Here is an 18,195-nt window from a genome sequence, read left to right on the forward strand (position 1 = left end):
CAAAAATAAATAAACATTTGGGGCGCCTGGGTGGCGCAGTCGGTTAAGCGTCCGACTTCAGCCAGGTCACGATCTCGCGGTCCGTGAGTTCGAGCCCCGCGTCAGGCTCTGGGCTGATGGCTCAGAGCCTGGAGCCTGTTTCCGATTCTGTGTCTCCCTCTCTCTCTGCCCCTCCCCCGTTCATGCTCTGTCTCTCTCTGTCCCAAAAATAAATAAACGTTGAAAAAAAAAAAATTTAAAAAAAAAAAAAAAAATAAATAAATAAACATTAAAAAAAATTTTAAAAAATAATAGAAAGGTGTTGATGGGGGAAACCCCAGGCAAGAAGGGAAAACAGGCTTTTGTCAGGCTCCCTGACCCTGGATGTGTGTAAACAGATACCTCCTGGCCAGGCGAGACCCCAATGTAATGGGTTTGGCTGACACAGGATTTTTTAAAATATTGGCCCCGAATGCCATAGCTCCCCCACCCACAGCCCATGCCACTCACTGGTTTTCTGTGGTTTGTTTCCTTCTCATTTTTTCACCCTCAGGCTCAGGAACTGCTCTGGGCTCTCAGGGGATGGCCACTACTCCCCACCCCCACCCCAAGCCCAGGCCTCTGACCTCTCCTGCCACTTTGACCTAAGTGTGCACAAATCCCTTTTTCTCCTTTGGTCTGGCAAACAGGGTTGGAATGTTTTCAAAAGGAATTTTACCAGGAAACTAAAAGAAAAACAAAATCCAAAAAAGGAAAAGCAAATAGAGAGGAACGGATATGTATCCGGAGCACTGATTTCTCATCCTGAGATTATGACATTCCAGACCAGACTGGCCGGTTTAAGGTAGTTCAGGCAGCACTGTGTCCCCCAGGCCCGGCCTCACGCAGCCTCTGAGTTCAGAGTGGCCTCCAGGTAGAGCTGCCTTGGTTTCGGGGGGGATTATCACCCCCTTCCAGGGCCTGCTTCCTGATCAGCCCTCCCTAAAGATGTCCTCCGGTGGCCCTGCAGTGGTCACATGCAGGAGCATGCGGTGGTCACATGCAGGAGCACCACATGCGGTGGTCACATGCAGGAGCACCATTCCCTGCAGCTTGTGTGTGTCCTGCCCCTGCCTTTCCCACCAAGTTAGAAAAAAGGCCAGCCCCCACCTGCCCCGCTTTCTGTGGCTCAGGCTTGTCAGTCCTGCTCCATTTCTCTGTGCTGTTGTTTTGTCTGAAGGGTGCTCACTAGGCAACCATTATAGGTGGTCCTACCTTTTGTGGAATCTAGCTACTTTGTCTATTTTAAGAAAACACCTGTTCTTAACCATCCGGGACTGGTCTCTGGGGAGCAGGGCAACGGGACCGCTGAAATCAGGAGTGTCTTCCCAGGACCAGTTGCTACGACCAGCAGACTGGGAAAATCTGATGGACGCGTGTAATTCTTCCCTCAATTGCAGAACAGAAATAAGTGACACGCCCTGAGTGCCAACGAATGCTCAGTTCCGCCCCAACTGAGAGAATTCTTCCCATACCTCCAGGTACCCTCCCCAGAATGGTGCTCTGGGGGATGATCTCAACTCAAGTCATTTCAGTTTAATGGTATCAATTTCTTAAGCTCATAGAGTCCACAGTATGAAGAGGGTGTTGGCCCCACATTTTCCCACCACCCTTCCTTTGGCTCCCTCCCTAGGTCCATTCTGGACCCTCTGCCTTGGAAACAAGGTTGGTCCTCACTGGGTGTTCCTCCATCCTTCCTTTACGGGTGTGGCTGGGGAGAAGTGAGCCTGCCTACGTAGGAAAGGTGCCTTCCTGAGAGGCATGGCTCCATAAAGCTCCTTCCCTAACCAGCCTGTCCCACAAGATGCTGTTGTCGTCTGGGAAGATCTCTGGTTCTTCCACTTCTGGTGATGCAAGTGGGGGGGTGGGGAGATCAGGAGATAAGCCTGCTTCTCAGGCCACAAGACCCGGCTTGGGATGGATGGAGCAGAGGAGGAAGCAAGGGGTAGGAGTCAGGCCGAGATGACTTTTTGCTCACTGGGGGCTCCAGGTCTGCTTTGCTCTTATTTTGTTTTGCTTTCATTTGTTCTCACAATCCCAGAAGGAGAACTGTCCTGGTGGCGAGGCAAGGTGGTCCCCCAGCTGCAGAGAATACAGGCCAAGACTGACACTCCTCAGCGGGGTGGTTTTGATTCTCCTCTTGGCCATCTCCTGTCTCAGGTGCACTTCATGAGGAGCCTGCAGGGAAGTTGAAGGAGAATGGAGTTACCCTCCTTAATCTCACCTCTTCAACCCCAGGGGTTCCCTCTTGGCTCCTCCCCAGAATCCCTCCATCAAGAGTATGGCAGACAGGCACTTACTGCCGGCCTTGGGCTCAGGACGGCTGAGCTGACTTCTTCCGGAAGAGATCCGAGAGTCGGGGGGCCAGGGAGGCAGCCCCCTTCCCAGCCGCTGGCTGTGGTTGTTCTCTATGTCCTCCAACCAGTCTGACCTCCACTCCCACAGGGGCAGGGAGAGGGTGGAGGTCAGGAAGAGGTCATCCCGGGGGGAGGGAGGTGAGGAGGCATCTGTCAGGGAGGGTCAATTTGTTTGTGGAGGGTTGGCCTTCACTCTGAGGGACCAGTTTGGGGCAGAACACTTAGGACCTGCTTAAGGCATACATCCAACCCAGAAGATAACCTAGCCCCAACTCGGCCCATCAATTCTGGGGGCCACTGGAATGAGTCCATTTGTTTCTTAGGGAGAATAGCTTGAACTGTTTCCTCCTAGCCCACCTCTGGCCTTCTTTTTATTTTTTTATTTATTTATTTTGAGAGAGACAGGCAGTGTGAGTGGGGGGAGGGGCAGAGGGAGAGGGAGACAGAATCCCAAGCAGGTGTGGAAACCATGAGATCACGACCAGAGCCAAAACCAAGAGTCAGACACTTAACTGACTGAACCACCCAGGTGCCCCCCAGCTCTGGCCCTCTATCCATACTCTTTCCCTTCACCCTTCCTCTCCCGGGCACCTTTCTTCTCCCTCTGTTGTGGGCACTTCTACCCTGGATAATCCTTGCTTTCCCGTTTACTACAAGCCTGGTTGTTTTTATTGGGGTTCATAAGATGGCGATAGGGGATCTGACAGAGTGTATGAGGAAGGGGCATGGGGAGCCCTGAGCTACCTTCTGTTGCCATGGAGATAATGGTCCCACTCTGGTAGACATGTGAAGGAGTGAGCCCATCTTCTCTTTACCCCAGCCACAGACAGGACAAGAGGAGGGCTTGCAAGCACAGTGGGAAATAAGAGAGAAAACAGAAGTTCCCATCATGAGGAGAATCTGGAACAGGGGGTTGGAGTAAATAGTAAATAGAAGAGGTGGGGAGCAATCTTTCCTGGTGATCGGTGTCTGGGTAAGACGAGGAACCTGGGGGGAGGGCAATACAACTGGCTGCCTCTGGGCTTTAGACTTGAACATTTTGTCCTTGTTCTTGTGGGCAACCTTGGGCAAGTTAAAAAACCTGTTTGACTTACAGTTCCCTCATTTGGAAGAGAAAGATAAAGAATATTTTTCATAGAGTTGTTAATATTGAATGTATATAAAGCAGTTATCACAGGGCCTGGGGCATAGTAATCATTCAATAAAAGCTGGCTGTTTTAAGGATAACCACAAAGACAATGATTGGGGGGCGCCTGGGTGGCTCAGTTGGTTTAGCACCCACCTCTTAATTTCGGCTCAAGTCATGGTCTCACGGTCGTTAGATCGAGTCCCACATCAGGCTCTGTGCTGACAGCACTGAGCCTGCTTGGACTTCTTTCTCTCCCTTTCTCTCTGCCCCTCCCCCTGCTCACGAGGGCTCTCTCTCTCTCTCTCTCAAAATAAAGAAACAAACTTAAAAAAAACAAAAACAAAGACAATGATTAGGAAGCCCTGCCTCTTGGTGGGGAAAAGGAGGGAGGGGTTCTTATGGGATCTGAGTTCATTCCAAGGGGTGGGGTGAGGAGGAAGGCAGGGTGGTCTCACATACCCATGAAGACGCAATCGGCCTCCCTGGGCTCCAGACCAAAGCCAAAGCTGTCCACAGCCATTGCCAGGGCCCGGGCAAAGTGGGCGTCCGCAAGGAAGGAGCCGTCAGAGGAGCTGACAAGGCTGGCTCTGGCGCTGGGGGCATTGTCCTCGGAGGCTGAGCCCCAGCCGTTGGCCAAGGAGCCCTCGCTGGGGGTGGGGGTGGGGCAGGGCCGGGGTGGGCACAGCAAGCCCCTCACTTCGGACCCCACCCCTCCTCCGGCCCTGCCCACGTCCGCCAGCTCTGAGGCTGTCGGGATGCTGATGTAGCCGTAGGTGACAGGGGGTGAAGGAGCCCTTGGCATAGGAGAGACACTATTCCTAGAAAAGGCAAAATGGGACACAGTGCTATGGTTGAGGTGGGTCTACTGGCACAGCAGAGACATTCCAGTTGAGATAAGCATACCCCTGTTGTGTGCGTATCTGCGGTCCTTTGGTCATCCCTCAGACAACTCACCTGGGGGTCTCCTCACCGTCACTGAGCTCCAGGCACAGGGCCACCTCCTCAGGAGTCAGTACACTGTCCTGATCCTCCCCCAGGGATGACAGCGAGGAGCTGGACAGACGACTGGAAGGTGGACTGGGGCCAGAGAGGGAAGAGGCCTGGGGGCTGGAGGGACTGGGGGGACTGGAGGGGACAGGGATGGGGAGGGGGGCGGCTGGCAGTGGGAGGGAGGAGGGAGCTTGGGGCTCCGCCGAGGGCCTGATGGGGGTAAGAGAGTGATGACAGGGTCATTACTGCAGCCCCTGTTCACCCCTCCCCCAGCCCCTGTTCAAGCACAGCAAAGACCCCTCACACCCCAGTCCCCTGCCCCTGCTTCCTCACCCCATGCCCTCTTACTGGGTCTGCTGACTCTGAGTGGAGGCTCCGCGAGAAGCGAGGGGTGCTGGGGGTAGAGGGCGCGAAACCAGCTCATTGGAGGATCGGAGGAGCTGCGGTCCCAGGGCCCTCCAGGCAACCAGAGCTTGGGGCACGGCTCCTGGAGAACAATAGCCTAGGGGTGAGAATGGCAGGGCCCCCATGAGCCCCAGCCCCAACCCTGTCCCCCAGCTTCCTGTTCCCACTCCCACCCCTACACCCTGCCTCACCTCCTCACTTTCCTCTCAGGGCCTCCTCTTACCTGGACTTTGGGAAAGGTTCTTGGAGCCTTTACTCCCCAACTCCCAGGCCCAGAACTCCATAGGGTGGCTGGCCCGGAGGGGCGGGGAGCTGTTGGCTTGGTGCAGCTCTGCAAAGGCGAGAGTCAGTGGGTGGGGGGCAAGCCAGGGTGGGCCTTTCAGACCCCAACCACAGGCCCTATGTTCAGCCTTGTCATTCAGTCAGGCGTTAGGGTCCCTGAATTCAGAGACAAGAGGGAAGAACCTCCCTGCGTCCTCTGCCCCACCCCCCTTCCTCCAAGCAGGAAGGTAGCACGAGGCTTGGAGTCAAAAGACCTGCGCTCACAGCCCAGCGCAGTTACATAGTTGCTGTGTGACCTCAGGCAAATCCACTAAATTTTCTGGGCTCCCAGTTTCATTTGGGAACACCTAGTGAAACCATAGTTTTGCCAATTTTAATTTATTTCTAAAAACAGATTGGAAAGTTCCTGGTGCCTAAAAGATACTTGGACAACTTTCTTTTCCTCGTGTATACATCCCAATCTTCCTGATCTTTATCCCCCCACCTTGCTACTCTTGTCATGAATTTTGGGTCTGTGAAGACAAATATCCCTTCTTTTCTTGAAGAGAATCTGTTAATTTCCATTTCTCACATTACAAATATCTCACATGGTTGTGGGTAACCTTGCCCGAGAAACCCGAGTGTTTCTCACTTGGGAAGAAGGGTTGGACTGTCAAGTTGAGCTGAGTAGGTAAGACAACCCCACACCATGCCGAGTGGGACAGGAGTCAGCTGAGGAGGAGAGGACCTCTAGAATAGGAAGAGTGTTGGTCTCACCCAGGGAGACAGTGCCCTACCAATAGATATTCGGTAATATTTGTTGAATGAATGAACAAAGAGATGGCTAATATGAGAGAGGTAGATGTAAACACAAGGTGAGAAGAATCACAAGATTGCGGCTACCATCTGGCTCACATGGCCACTTAAGAGACAGGGCTCTCAGTGAACTCTGATAGTGGAGAAGCTGAGGTAACTGAAGAAACAGACCTAGCTGGGTGCAGTGACCCTAGAGCATGCTTCTTGGTCAGGCCAAACCCCAAATGGATCTCAGTTTAAGCCAAAAGGGAACCAGAAGGGTGATAGAGGGAAGAGATTTCCTCAAGACCAGGAACCAGGAAACTATCAAGTAAAGGCAAAAAGGAACCAGTCTTCAGATTAGTGCCATATGATCAGAAGCTCAGTTAGGAAGGGGGTTCCTTCCTTGGTAAACCAGAGACCAGGCAGGATCCTCAAGGCACAGCTGTCCTCAAAGATTTGGATGCCACCATGGGCAGGTTCAGAGCAGGGAGGAGATCAAGGCTACGGCATTCCCTGAGACTATCTGGCCCCTGGGAATCCCTATACGGTGGCCAGACCTTCTGAGCCTCTGGGATGAAAACCCACACAATGGCTAGACTTCCTCCATCAAAATTTCCTTTTGTACCTAGGCTGCTTTGTTTTTTAAATTTCCTTTAGTTGTTGTATGATCTAGGGAGTTCTGGAGGCCAACTTCAGGTGCTCCAACTCTGCTCGGAACAGCTTTGTCTCGTCTGGTGCCTGGCTTCCTGAGAAAGCTCAGAAATGGGACCCATGTCGGTTGGTTGGTTTGTGTGGAAGAGGAAGAGGAAAGGCCAGTCCTAGAAAAGGCCACATTTGTCCCAACCCATTCATTTCCTCTAAAGGATTCTCATAACAAAAAGCCTCCTTCCACCCTGCTTGTAATTACTTGGATCTTAGTTTCACTGTTATTTGAGCAAACTACACCATAAAAATGTTATGAAGGTTAGGTCAAATCTCACTGGGCACACCTGAATGGCAATTAATATTTGTACTAATTAATTAATGAATTAATTAGGATATTCAGTGGGCGTATCTGGAAGAGTGAAACTAACATCCTTATATAATGGATGAAACACAGGAGAGTACGGTTCTGAGCATATCAGTGGTGGAGAAAAAAACTCACCTAAGGGCAAATAATAAGAAAAAAGAATAAACAGGTCAAGGGAGTAGGGGGCACTGAGAGAGCTTGCCAGTGTTAGATGACAAAGAATCCTCAGTCTTTTGGACTTACAGCAGCAGAGCCAAACTCCATGGCTCTGACCAGACCATAGCACGAACTTGCTGTGGCTGAGGTCCCAGGAGCCAGAGGTGGGCCATTAAGTGTCCATCAGCCCAGGGGCCTTACTGTGGTCAACCAGTGGGGCTGGGGTGAAGAGACACAGGGTGAAGTGAGGACCTAAGTCTCATCTTGGAATTGGAACCTTTCTGAAGAATTGGCTGTAGAAAATTTCTCATTTTTTTTCCCAGCAGTATTAACAGTCGAAGATGAGCTCTACATTAAATCCGGGTCAGTGCTGTTCTCCGTGGGAAGGCTGGGTTTTAAATGGGACTGTTTCAACCCCTTTTTAGCTGCTATTTTGTGCCCACTGAGGATTCCTAATGCAATACATCTGAGGCGAAGTTGGAAAGAATGCCAGCTTTGCTAATATTTAGAGTCATAAAGTTCTGGATATTGGACAAGCTCTTAATTACTCTGTATCCATCTTTGTCTCTGTGAAATTTGGATTATATCCACTGGGGGGGAAAAAAAAAGAATTGGCTGTAGGACATTCGTAAGTCTTACTAAGCAGCACAGAAGGCTTGTGAAGACAGCAGGTAGGGCTCAGACCCACGTTCAGAAACAAGAGAAAATAGTGATAGAATCGAATCTTCTAAGGGAGCTCTCAGAGGGTGGCCTTAGGAAGCAGACCTTTTTGGCTTCGAATCTGAGTTCGGCAGCTTACTGACTTGTGGGATTTTGAACAAGTGACTCATTTCTGATCCTCTTTCCCAACCTGCAAAATTAGAGAAATAATATCTAGCCAATAGGTTGGGGGGATTAAATGAAACAAATAAAGCACCTAACGTATAGTAGTTCCAAAAGAAACAGAGACTGTAATTATTTCTCTCTGGAAAGGCGAAGCAAGTAGCTGGAATTCAGGAGAGGAATCTGGGCAGAAGGGAATTACTCAATCTTCTCTGGGAAGTGAGTGGGGAGTCAGTGCCTGGAGAGGCCCGTGCACAGTGCCGTGGAGATGAGGCTTCAAGCTAGCACCAGTCGCACACCGCCAGGTTCTAGAGTTCCTTATGTGCTGGTCAGGCACTGTCACCATACTCTGAGCCCTTAGATGGCAAGAACTGTCTCTTGTGTCCCCACATCTGGCTTACAGTGGTGCTTACGAAATGTTTGCCAAATTCAATTGCATGCAGAAAGAGGGCCCACTGCTGGTGTGGGCCGAGTGGAAGCAGACAACCATGTAAAGAAAAGCGGAGGCCAGCACACCCCTCGCTGAGTGCCTTGGTGATAGCGGAGAGACCTGGTGTCCACCAGGGCAGGGAACTGGAAGCCGTGGGTGGGATACAGCCCACATCTGGCTTCGAGGTCTCCAGGCCACGGTCCCACCACGTTCCCACTCCTGGTCCTCCTGCCACCCGCTTCAGGCTGTGTCTATGCTCCCCATCCTTACCCTGCTTCTTTTTGGCCTTCCAAGCCTCCACAGGGGCCAGAGGCAAGCGGGGAGAAGGGAGTCCCCTGTGGCTGCAGAGGCTGTCTGGACTGGGCCAGGGGCTGGAGAGCCGGGCCAGCTGGGGCGGGAGGCGCCTGACAGCTGGGGTCCGGGGGCTTGGCCGGGCTGGGGGGCTGGAAGGCAGCTCAGCGATGAGGGAGCCATAAAAAGTGCTGGTGTCGGGAAGCAGGGGCACACCAGGGCTTCGGGGATCCCAGGAGATCACTGTGGTAAAAACGACAGGAAGAATTACAGTGAGTGCCTCCCACCCCCACAACGCCCATCTCCAGCCCTGGGATCCCTGCTCCACTGCAGAGCCCTGGCCCCACTGGCCATGCTCACAGGAGCGACGACAGTCTAGTGGGTCCCGGGGGTCCACTCCCAGTCTGCTGCTGAGGCTGCTGCTGCTGCTCAGGTCCCGAGAGCCAGAGGTAGAGCGCCAAGTGTCTGCCAGCCAAGGGGAGTCACTGTGATCCATCCTGGGACAATGGGGGGGGGCAGAAGAAATGGGGTGAAGCGAGAACATCATTGGACAAGACCTCCAGTTCAGAGGGTAGCAGAAGGGGTTGAGTAGAGGGTGGCAGCAGCTTTATTCTTGCTGCTTTCCAGGCCTTTACAGACTCCTTAGGATCTCTGACCTGGCATCCCAAAACTCAGTGGTCCTTTCTTATTCTGGGACCAGGGAAGTCCAAGTGGCCCAGAATGAGGAGGCATTAAAGAGAGACAGCTATGTGTTGAAACAAAGGGAACACAGATCCGGGGACAGACAAACCCAGTGTGAAAATCCCCATCTGCTACAGCCTATGTGTGCGACTCCGGGCAAAGAAGTCTATTAGCCTCTCTAAGCCCTGGTTCTTTATCTGTAAAAGGGCTGCCATATAAGGCTGATGTTTTGAGTTGAAATGAGGAAATGTGAGATCACTCAGCTGGCAGAGCAAGAGTTTGCTACGTGGAATTTGCCTTCTCTATCTCTAGTCTGGTTCCCTTTGAACCGGGCGTCCTGCTGGCTGCCTGAGCAATCTTTCAAGAACAGAGATCATACCAAAGCACTTCTCTGCCTAGAACTGTCAGTGGCTCCCCATTTACCAGCTGCCTAGCAGGGCAAGCAGCACCCTTGTTGGTCTGGCCTTTAGCTCCCTGACCTTATCCTTTACTCCGATACATCTTGCAACCTACATCCTAGCCAGACCAAACAGCTTATCTTTCCCTATGAACATAGCAGGCTAGTTCTTCCCACTGCTCTTTTGCCTTTCCCCTTCGTACCATCAGGGTAAACGTGGAATATCCCCCCACCCCACCTCTTCCACGTGTCTTATACATGTTTCCGCACATCTAGCTCTCGATTGCATGCATATGCTGGCATGGCTGTCCGGTGGATGGAGCCTGTGCTAAAGAGATGGATGAACAAGAGAATCAGAGTGGAATCCCCTTCAGAGACAAGGGATAAAGTTCCAGGGGAGCCAGAGAAGGTTCGGGGACAGAACAAAGGCCAGGAGGTAGCTGGAAGAGAAAGGCCAGTGAGCACAGAATAACGCAGGAATATATGGCCCCAGGCCACTCGGAACCTTGCAAAATGGTAACCCAAGGGCTGGACGTGTCTGGCACATTGTAGGTACTTGATAAACTTCTGTTGAAATATGCAGATTTGGAACGTGAAGCCCTTCAGAGGAAATCCAACGAGATAAAAGAGCAGAGAGATGAAATGGTTATTTAGTGTAAAACTCAGCCAATAGGACAAAAAAGTATCTTTTCTTTCTTGGCACCCTGTCTCATAACCACAGACTTGCTTTGGCAGCCAAAGACACTTGGAGCAGGTGTACCTGCAAGCTGACCCTGCCACTGAGAACGAGGCGTGAAAATTGAGAACATAGGGGCAGAGCGCCCTCTGCTGGAACTGTGGGTGATTATTGTGAAGATCACTCCCTATTTGGGTGATTTCCTGAATGCGAAGGCGCTGCTAGGCAGACCCGGGGTCTACAGAGAAAATGAGAAAGTGGGCTGGTCGTCCCGTGCTAGTTATTCCCCACCTAGCAGAATGGGTCAGCAGGAGAGTGTAGTGAGGATTAGTGAGAGGTGGGTGACAAGAGTCCTAGATTGGGAATTCAGAAGGCCAGCTACTAGCAGTGTAGCCTCGGGCAAAGTCACTTAAGTCTCGTGTCTCCGTTTACTCAACTGTCAAGCGGTGTGGTAGGAACACTAATGAAAGAGAAATTAATTCTCACTTGGAGTTCAGGAGAGATTTGGGTAGTAGGGTCCCGAACTGCCTGGCAGTAGGGGAGACAGCATTCCATCCAACTCTCTGTCCCAGCTCCACGGCCCCTTGGCCCCTCTACCTGCCCCCTCACCTCAAGCCCCGCCGCATTTCATCTCTCACCTGTGTTTTAGGATGGCGTCCTCACTGGTGTATCTGTACAGACCTGGGAGAGAGCAAAAGGAAGAGAGCTAAATCCAGAGGGCCTAACACCTGGCCAGAGATCTAAGCCCCTGCATTGTGTGGCCTGGGCCACCTGGGGGTCCATCCTCTTACCTGGGCCCAGGTGCACCCCAGCTCTGCGCCGGCGGTGGACACACACGGCAGTGCCCAGCAGCAGCAGCCAGAGCACGACACCCCCGCTAGCAATCACTTCTGGCCGCCTTAGGGCGGCCCTCAGCTGCTCCAGGGTCCAGGGACCATCGCTGAGTTCTTGAGTGGCTCGCTCCATGGTTCGCTCTATGTGGGAATTTGAGCTCAGCGGGAGGGGCGGGTGGGGCTATGAGGGTCATGCAGACAATGAGCTGGACGTGTGAGGCGGGAACAGGGCGAGAGGAAGATGGGGATGGGGGCTCGCGGGGTACGGGTGGGCACCACTCTCACCTAAGAGGAGGCAGACAGGGCTACTGGGGGGCCCAGCCCCAGCGCCCGTGACCGCAGCCACTTGTACGCAGTAGGAACCTGGCAACTGGGTGGCCATCTCCAGCTGGGTCTGCTCGCCCGCCACAGTCCAGTTGGCTGGGGGCAACGAAGTGTTGCCCAGGCTCCAGACCTGAGGCACAAGGGGAAATGGGCACTCACCAACCCCCACACCAACCCCCGCGCCATCCCAGCGGCCGAGTCCTCCACCACTGGCCATGTGGTCATCCTGCCCCGCTGTTCCCCTGGGAGCACTCCCCCACCCGATGTAGCCACACTTCCTATTCCCTTCTCCCTATAGAGTGAGAGAGCCTTCTCTCTAGGCTGACAGCAGGGGGGACAAAAAACAATCTGCTAAAATAGGCTTTAGACCGTGGTTCTCCAATTTCACTGTGCTTTCGAGTCACTGGGAGGATTTGTTACCAATCCAGGTTGCTAGGTCCGTCCCCGAGTTTCTGATTCATCAGCCTGAGAAGGACCCAAGGATTTGCATTTCTAACAAGTTGTCAGGCGATGCTGGTGTTGCTGGCCCAAGAGCCACATTCTGATCCCACTGGCTTAGAAGTTGACAATCAGACACAGCCTGGTTTGATTCCTGCTCTGTTTCCTGCACCTGTGGCCTTGGCCTCACTCTCCATGTCCATAAATTAGGGATAATAACCCAGGACGGACTCTGAGATGAAATGAGATCACGTAGGAAAGTGCCTGGCAGTGTCGGGCAGACCCTTGCTCAGCGACAGCAAGTTTTCCTTGCTTCTCTGCACAGGTGCTGCTTCCTAGTGCCCAGAACAAGGGTATGCAGGATGCCAGGCAAGAGGATGTCCTGGCACCACTAGGCAGGTGGGGGGGGGGTACCTGGTAGCCACGGATGATGCCATTGTGGTTTTCAGCAGGTGGTGGGACCCAGCTTACAAGGACACTGCCGTTGCCAGGTTTTAAGGTCACCTCCCCGGGAGGGGCATTGGGCACTGGAGGGGAGGAAGAGAGGCTGTAAGGGATGCTGAAGGAAGGGACTCTAGGAAAAAGATCTGGGATGGGGGCACGGTCAGAGACCACACTGGTAAGAATAGGAGATTCCTGCAGCTCTGCTTGCCTGGCCATGGCAGAAGGGAGTCCAGGAGTAAGGCCCACCATCCCTCCAAACTGGAGTGGGACAGTCCAGGGGCCCACAGACAAGAAGGCGTCAGAGAGTATACTGTTGGGTCCTTTAGACATCTGTCTCTGACCTTGTTCAGGCAGCCTCAGGAGCAGCACGTTGCTGTCAGGGCCTTGAGCCCGGCCGGAGAACGGTCTCACTTTGAACTCGTAGTCTTTGCCCCAGAGGAGGCCCCCAAGCTCCGCGCTCTGCCAGCCGGCCAGCAGGGCCTCTGCCCAGGGAGCTCCCGGGCCTCCTGGGGCCGTCTGGACCCTGAACAGTGCTGTGTACGACTGAGCAGGTGCAGCAGGGCCGCTCACCTGGGAAAGAGTCCAGAGGAAGGATAGGAGGTCAAGGAGTTGACGGCCGGCTCTTTCTTGAGCTCGGACTGGCACCCACCCCTAGGGCCTGGTCCTCACCTTCCAGCTGAGCCACACAGCAGGCCCGGGCTTGGGGCTCTTTTCGGGGTCTGGGTTCAGCAGGGTCACATTTTCCAGCTGAATATGCACAGCCAGCAACTCCAGAGGTTCCTTGTAGTTCTGGGGCTCTGTGGAGAGCATAGGGCTGGGCTGGGGGCCGTAGGCCAGAGTGATGGGACTGAGGGGTGAAACATCCCCCAGACTTGGAGAAACCACAACTCCTGGATTTCCCAGTCTAGAGCACTCCTATTTCTACTCCAGGATTGGGGAACATCCTTCTCGATGGGGCCCGTGTCACTCTGATCCTGATCCCAGGTTGACCCCCACGTACGCTGACCCCAGCCAGAACCAGGCCCTAACTTTAGCTGACCACCCTCGACTTACCCTGGACAGACACCCTGGCTGCCCGGCTCTCCCGTCGTCCTGCGCTGTTGGTGGCCACACACATATAGGTGCCTGTGTCGCTCTTCTCTGCTCTTGCCATCTGCAGCGACCCCCTGGAGACCTGTCAGGGCCAGGCGCTTTGTGAAGTGTCTCATGTGGGAGGGGCTCAGACTGGGGAGGGAAGCTTCAGGCCTCATTGCCTTCCCTTCCTCAAATTCTGCAGGGGACACGGGGGCTGGAGGGCAGGTGACTCCCTCAGGGTGTGCCCAGTTATGCTCAGGACCAGAGAAAGTATGGGGAAGGGGGGCTCACTCACCACGTGCCGCCCTGGCTGTAGGGCCAGTGGTTTTCCATCCTTCCACCACGAGACTGTGGGCTCCGGGTGGCCCCAGGGCGGCCTGCACTCCAGAACCACCTGCTTGCCCACAGTGGCCACTGTATCCTGAGGCTGGGTCTGGAAAGCCTCCCGAAGGACTGCAGGGATGATGGAGGGTCAGCAGGGAGGAACGTCCAGTGCTCCCCTCTGCAGAGGTCCTGCCTTGGTGTCTCCTCCCACACTGGCCCCATTCTGGTCTATCCACCATTTCGCCGCCTTGTGCTTACTCTTCAGAGCCCCACCCTCCTCAGTTCACCCAGCCCAGGCCTTCCCTCGTAGATATCCCCCTATATGTCCTCACCTCAGGCATCTGGCCTCAGGTGCACCCCGCCCCGGGCCTCCCCTCCCAGGCCTTACCCGCCACAGACAGCCGAGCGCCTCGGCTGACCGCTGTGCCCAGCCGGTTGCTGGCCTCGCATGCATAGACACCCAGGTCTGTTGATAGGGCCTGGTCGTCGTGGGCACGTCCCCGGGCAGGGGGCCGCAGCAGTAGGAGCGTTCCGTCTGGTAGGAGATGGTGTATGTCTGGGGGCACCACGCTCAGGGGCTGCCCGTTCAGCAGCCAGCGGATGGTGGGAGGCGGCTGACCCGAGGCTCGGCAGCTCATCTTGGCGGGGCCGGGGCCCTGGAGCAGCTGGTCCTGGGGATGGACTAGGATCTGGGGTGGGGAGTCCTGAGCCATACCTCCTGGAAGGGAAAGGGGGGCGGAGCCCAGTCCGACTACCAACAGGGCCCCCAAATCCCTGAACATCTCTTCTGCCCTCTCTTGCCTGAAGATAACTTCCATTAACAATCTGGGAGGGGAGAGAGCTGCTATGCAGGGCATCCAGGCAAGGATCTGCAGAGCTCTCAATCTGTCTGTCTCTGTCTCACATATACACCATCATCATCATCATCATCATCATCATCATCATCTCTGGTACCCCCATGAAAAAAGGGAAGCAAGGGAGCAAGGGGGACCTCTTCTCCCCTTGTCCAGGCCTTGGATCAAGGGAGCAGGGGCTAGGAGAGGGGAGGGCCACACTCACCGGTGACAAGCAGAAGCAGGAGAGGCAGGGGCCACGGGGCCCCGAGGAGGCCTGATCCTCCAGAGCCCATGGCTGCTCTCAGACCTCTCTCCTGGTCTCAGGCACTTTGTCCTGCAGCTCTGAGCTCACAGCGGAGGGAAGGAGGGGCGGGGTGGGGTGGTGGTGGTTGTTTGTGACCGAGACTCTGCCCCAGGAGGGAAGCAGCTTTGAGGAAACCCATGCTTCCTGCCTGGCCCTCGGTGCCTTGGAGAACTGGGAGGAGACCAGCAGAGAGAAACTCTCTGCCCTTGACCCTTTAGCCATCACCCCTGACTCCAGCCCCGGCCCTAAAGTTTACCTTGTGATCTAGTCTGGGATTTCCTAAAGGCCATCCTCACAATGACGTAGTTCCAAAACACAGCCTTCGTCCTTTAACTTTCAGCCTCCATCTAAACCTTGATGGCCGTTCTTACCCTTCTGCTCTGAGTGGCTCCCTGCTAGAGTGGAATGGGGGCCCAGAGGTGGAGGCTCAGGGCACGGCACTAAGAAGCTGAGGGGAGAGAGAAGTGGGCTGAGGCAGCTAAGGGGAGGGAAGCAGGAGCATATTGTCATCCCACAGCCCGGTTGCCCGAGGATAGGCGGTGGGTAGGGCAGAAGATGGGAAGCCTTTAGAGGCTCTGGGACAATCCAGGAGAAGCTCACAGTGTGTTCCTGTTCAGCTCACAGACAAATCAAATAAGCTCTCTGAGACCTTGAGAGAGTCCCTTCATCCTTGCAAGCTCGTTTCCTTACCTGTAAACTAGGAGTAATAATGTGGCACCTGGGTGGCTCAGTGGGTTAAGTGTCCGACTCTTGGTTTCAGCTCAGGTCACGATTTTGTGGTTTCCTGAGTTCAAGCCCTGCATCAGGCTCTGCGCTGGCAGAGCAGAGCCTGCTTGGGATTCTCTGTCTCCCTCTCTCTCAGCCCATCCCCGACTCACGCTGTCTCTGTCTCTCTCAAAATAAATAAATTTAAAAACATTTTAAAAATAAGTAGGAGTAATAATAATAGTTCCCACCTCGAGGGCTGGAGCAAGGATGGGATGAGATATTGCATGAAATCCTTAGTACAGTGCCTGATGTGTTCTAAGTGATCAGTAAAGGTTAGCCAATATTGCTATTTATTTATTTTTATGCACATCCCATCACCGAAACTATTCGAGCATCTTCGGCAGGGATACTTTTCAGGCCCTGGAAGCGTGTTTGGAGTAAATGAACTTTATTGAGTCTTTCCATCCCTGAAACCTTGTGGCTATAGCAGGCAAGCCTCATAGCTTCTGAACCTGAAAAGTCTGTGCTCACCCTGCCACTCCTCCCCCCCGCAACCCCCCCCCCCCAGAGAGAGGCTGCTCTCCCCTCTCAGAGCCCAGCTCCTGTTTACAGGTCTCTTCCTCCCAAATCTGGAATCTCAGCCATTTCCTGGAGCTGTTCCCGGAAGGCCAAGGCCAGGAGCTGAGGCTCAGCGGAAGAGTGTCCAGCCTTTGTTCCCCATTGTTCCCGGCCAGCTCCTCTGTGGGGCCCCTAATGCAGCTGACTCCCTCCCTTCCTCCCCCTTCCCAGCCCGACCTCTGTGCCAGCCACAGCCACAGCCCTAGGCCTCCTTCACTCCACCTTCTCTTTCCCCTCAAATGCAGACCAAGACTGATAAAGACAATCAGAACAAGAGAACACCATGGTCTCTACAAACTGGGCATTTCCAGCTGGTGAAGAATAGACAGAGTGAAAGCAATGTAGTGACAGGGCTGGAAGAATAGGAATTGGGGTTAGAGAACAGAGTCTGGTATTTCAGAAATGGAGGAGCTAAGGGCAATGACAATGTCCTTGGAACGAGCATGGGCACACGTGTGTCGGGCAGAGTGGAGCAGAGGTTATGACGTCAAGGGTCTGGGAGGCTGGAGTGATGAAAGGGGTATTCATGTGGACACTGAAGTCATCCAAGGACCAGACAAGGAAGGATGTGGCGGGACAGGTGGATTTCCTGCATGTACCACAATTTAGGATTTTCCCAAGTACGGAGCCCCCAAGCCCGTCTGCCCCCCCCCCCCACTGCCTGCTCCCAAGAACGTTGCTATCAGTAGTCTTTCTTTAGTCTCTTCTGCTTATACACTGGACTTAGGGAGCCAAACCAAGTTCTCCGCTAATGATTTGATGCCAACTTGATTTTCCTCAAATTTCTACAATCCATAAAGATGGTACAGATCCGTGACTAGCCCCATCCTCAGTTGAGTGAGAACAGGCAGGTTCACAGTGAGGAGGAGTTCCAGGGCCGTGCCCCAAGAAGGGAGCCCCTGAGGCTATAGCAGCCTGAGGAACAACCCCTACCTCTCAGTCACGTACCTCATCCCTGAAGATGGCCTTCAGCTCAGCCTGTCTCCATTCCCAGACTCTGAAGAGCCAAGGGCTGAGAACTGAGCTGTTCCTGGGGGCCATTAAGACTCTCCTCACTCAGTCCAAGCATCCAGGGCACTCAGAGATCCATGGCGTGATGGCCAAGGGGAATTCCCAACAGTAGGGTATGTCTGGATGGCTCCCAGACATCACAGTGCTCATTTCCAGCAACCTGGCCTAGCAGCATCCCTATTGTCTCATTTCCACCCACTAAGGAAGAGCCGACTGGATGAGTCATGCGGATGAGATTAGTCAGTGGGAGCTGCCCCCAGTTATTTCAAGGAAGTTCTGCTCTGGGGCCAGTGACCAGTTATATAGTATCTTCCTTCACCTCTTGGTTTTAGAGTTTTGTGTTTTTGTGAGTAATTCTTTAGTTGCGTATAAGAGGGAAGAGAGAAGAGAGGAGTTAAGTGTCCTTCTGAAGGACCCTCCAGAGGAAATTTTTTTCTGTTTCTGGCTCCTGGCTTCTCTGGCTTCTTATTCTGTGTTCTCTGAAGATGCAGCCAGGACTCCTGCTGGGCAAGCTGGTAGGGTGCAAGTATGAATTCAGGTAGGATTTAAAGTCAGTCACACTTAGGCATAGATCCTGGTTTCACCTCTTACTGGCAGAGAGACCTTGAATAAGTCACATGACCTCTCTGAGCCCCACGTTCCTTATCTGTAAAATGTTTGTGTGAGGTTTATGGACAGTAGATATGGAGATGTTAATACTAAATATGTGTTAATCATCTGTTGAGTGTTCTGGGAATGCCATACCCCGTCCCTGACCGACACAGCCACAGCTAGCCCCAACTACTCATAGGTTTTCTTTTTGGTCTTGAGATCTTGCCCTTTGGGTCTTCTTGTTTTACCTTTTTTTTCTTCTTCTTCTTT

The 18,195-nt window shown here is 53.5% G+C and overlaps 1 protein-coding gene across 8 annotated transcripts; it reads right to left on the bottom strand.

The window, feature by feature from the left end:
- Positions 1–1,547: 1,547 nt before the first annotated feature.
- On the bottom strand, positions 1,548–15,206 carry ROBO4 (roundabout guidance receptor 4). Of its 8 annotated transcripts, none has more exons than XM_045483329.1 (18): positions 14,917–15,206; positions 14,246–14,392; positions 13,829–13,986; positions 13,513–13,633; positions 13,129–13,278; positions 12,801–13,029; positions 12,430–12,542; positions 11,539–11,707; positions 11,212–11,394; positions 11,059–11,101; positions 9,027–9,163; positions 8,646–8,909; positions 5,123–5,230; positions 4,843–4,996; positions 4,459–4,704; positions 3,964–4,349; positions 2,319–2,525; positions 1,548–2,196 (listed from the first exon to the last, which is right to left on the bottom strand). In XM_045483329.1, the coding sequence occupies exons 2-18, from the start codon at positions 14,309–14,311 to the stop codon at positions 2,186–2,188; spliced, it is 2,745 nt and encodes a 914-aa protein (XP_045339285.1). In that variant the 5' UTR covers positions 14,312–14,392; positions 14,917–15,206; the 3' UTR covers positions 1,548–2,185. The 8 variants fall into 8 exon arrangements, with proteins under 8 accessions (XP_045339285.1, XP_045339277.1, XP_045339284.1 ...); XM_045483321.1 differs by having other exon boundaries at positions 13,129–13,256; positions 14,246–14,608; XM_045483328.1 differs by having other exon boundaries at positions 13,129–13,256; positions 14,917–15,205.
- Positions 15,207–18,195: the final 2,989 nt, after the last annotated feature.

The sequence above is a fragment of the Leopardus geoffroyi genome, chromosome D1 (genome assembly GCF_018350155.1).
Source record: "Leopardus geoffroyi isolate Oge1 chromosome D1, O.geoffroyi_Oge1_pat1.0, whole genome shotgun sequence".
NCBI lineage: Eukaryota > Metazoa > Chordata > Mammalia > Carnivora > Felidae > Leopardus > Leopardus geoffroyi.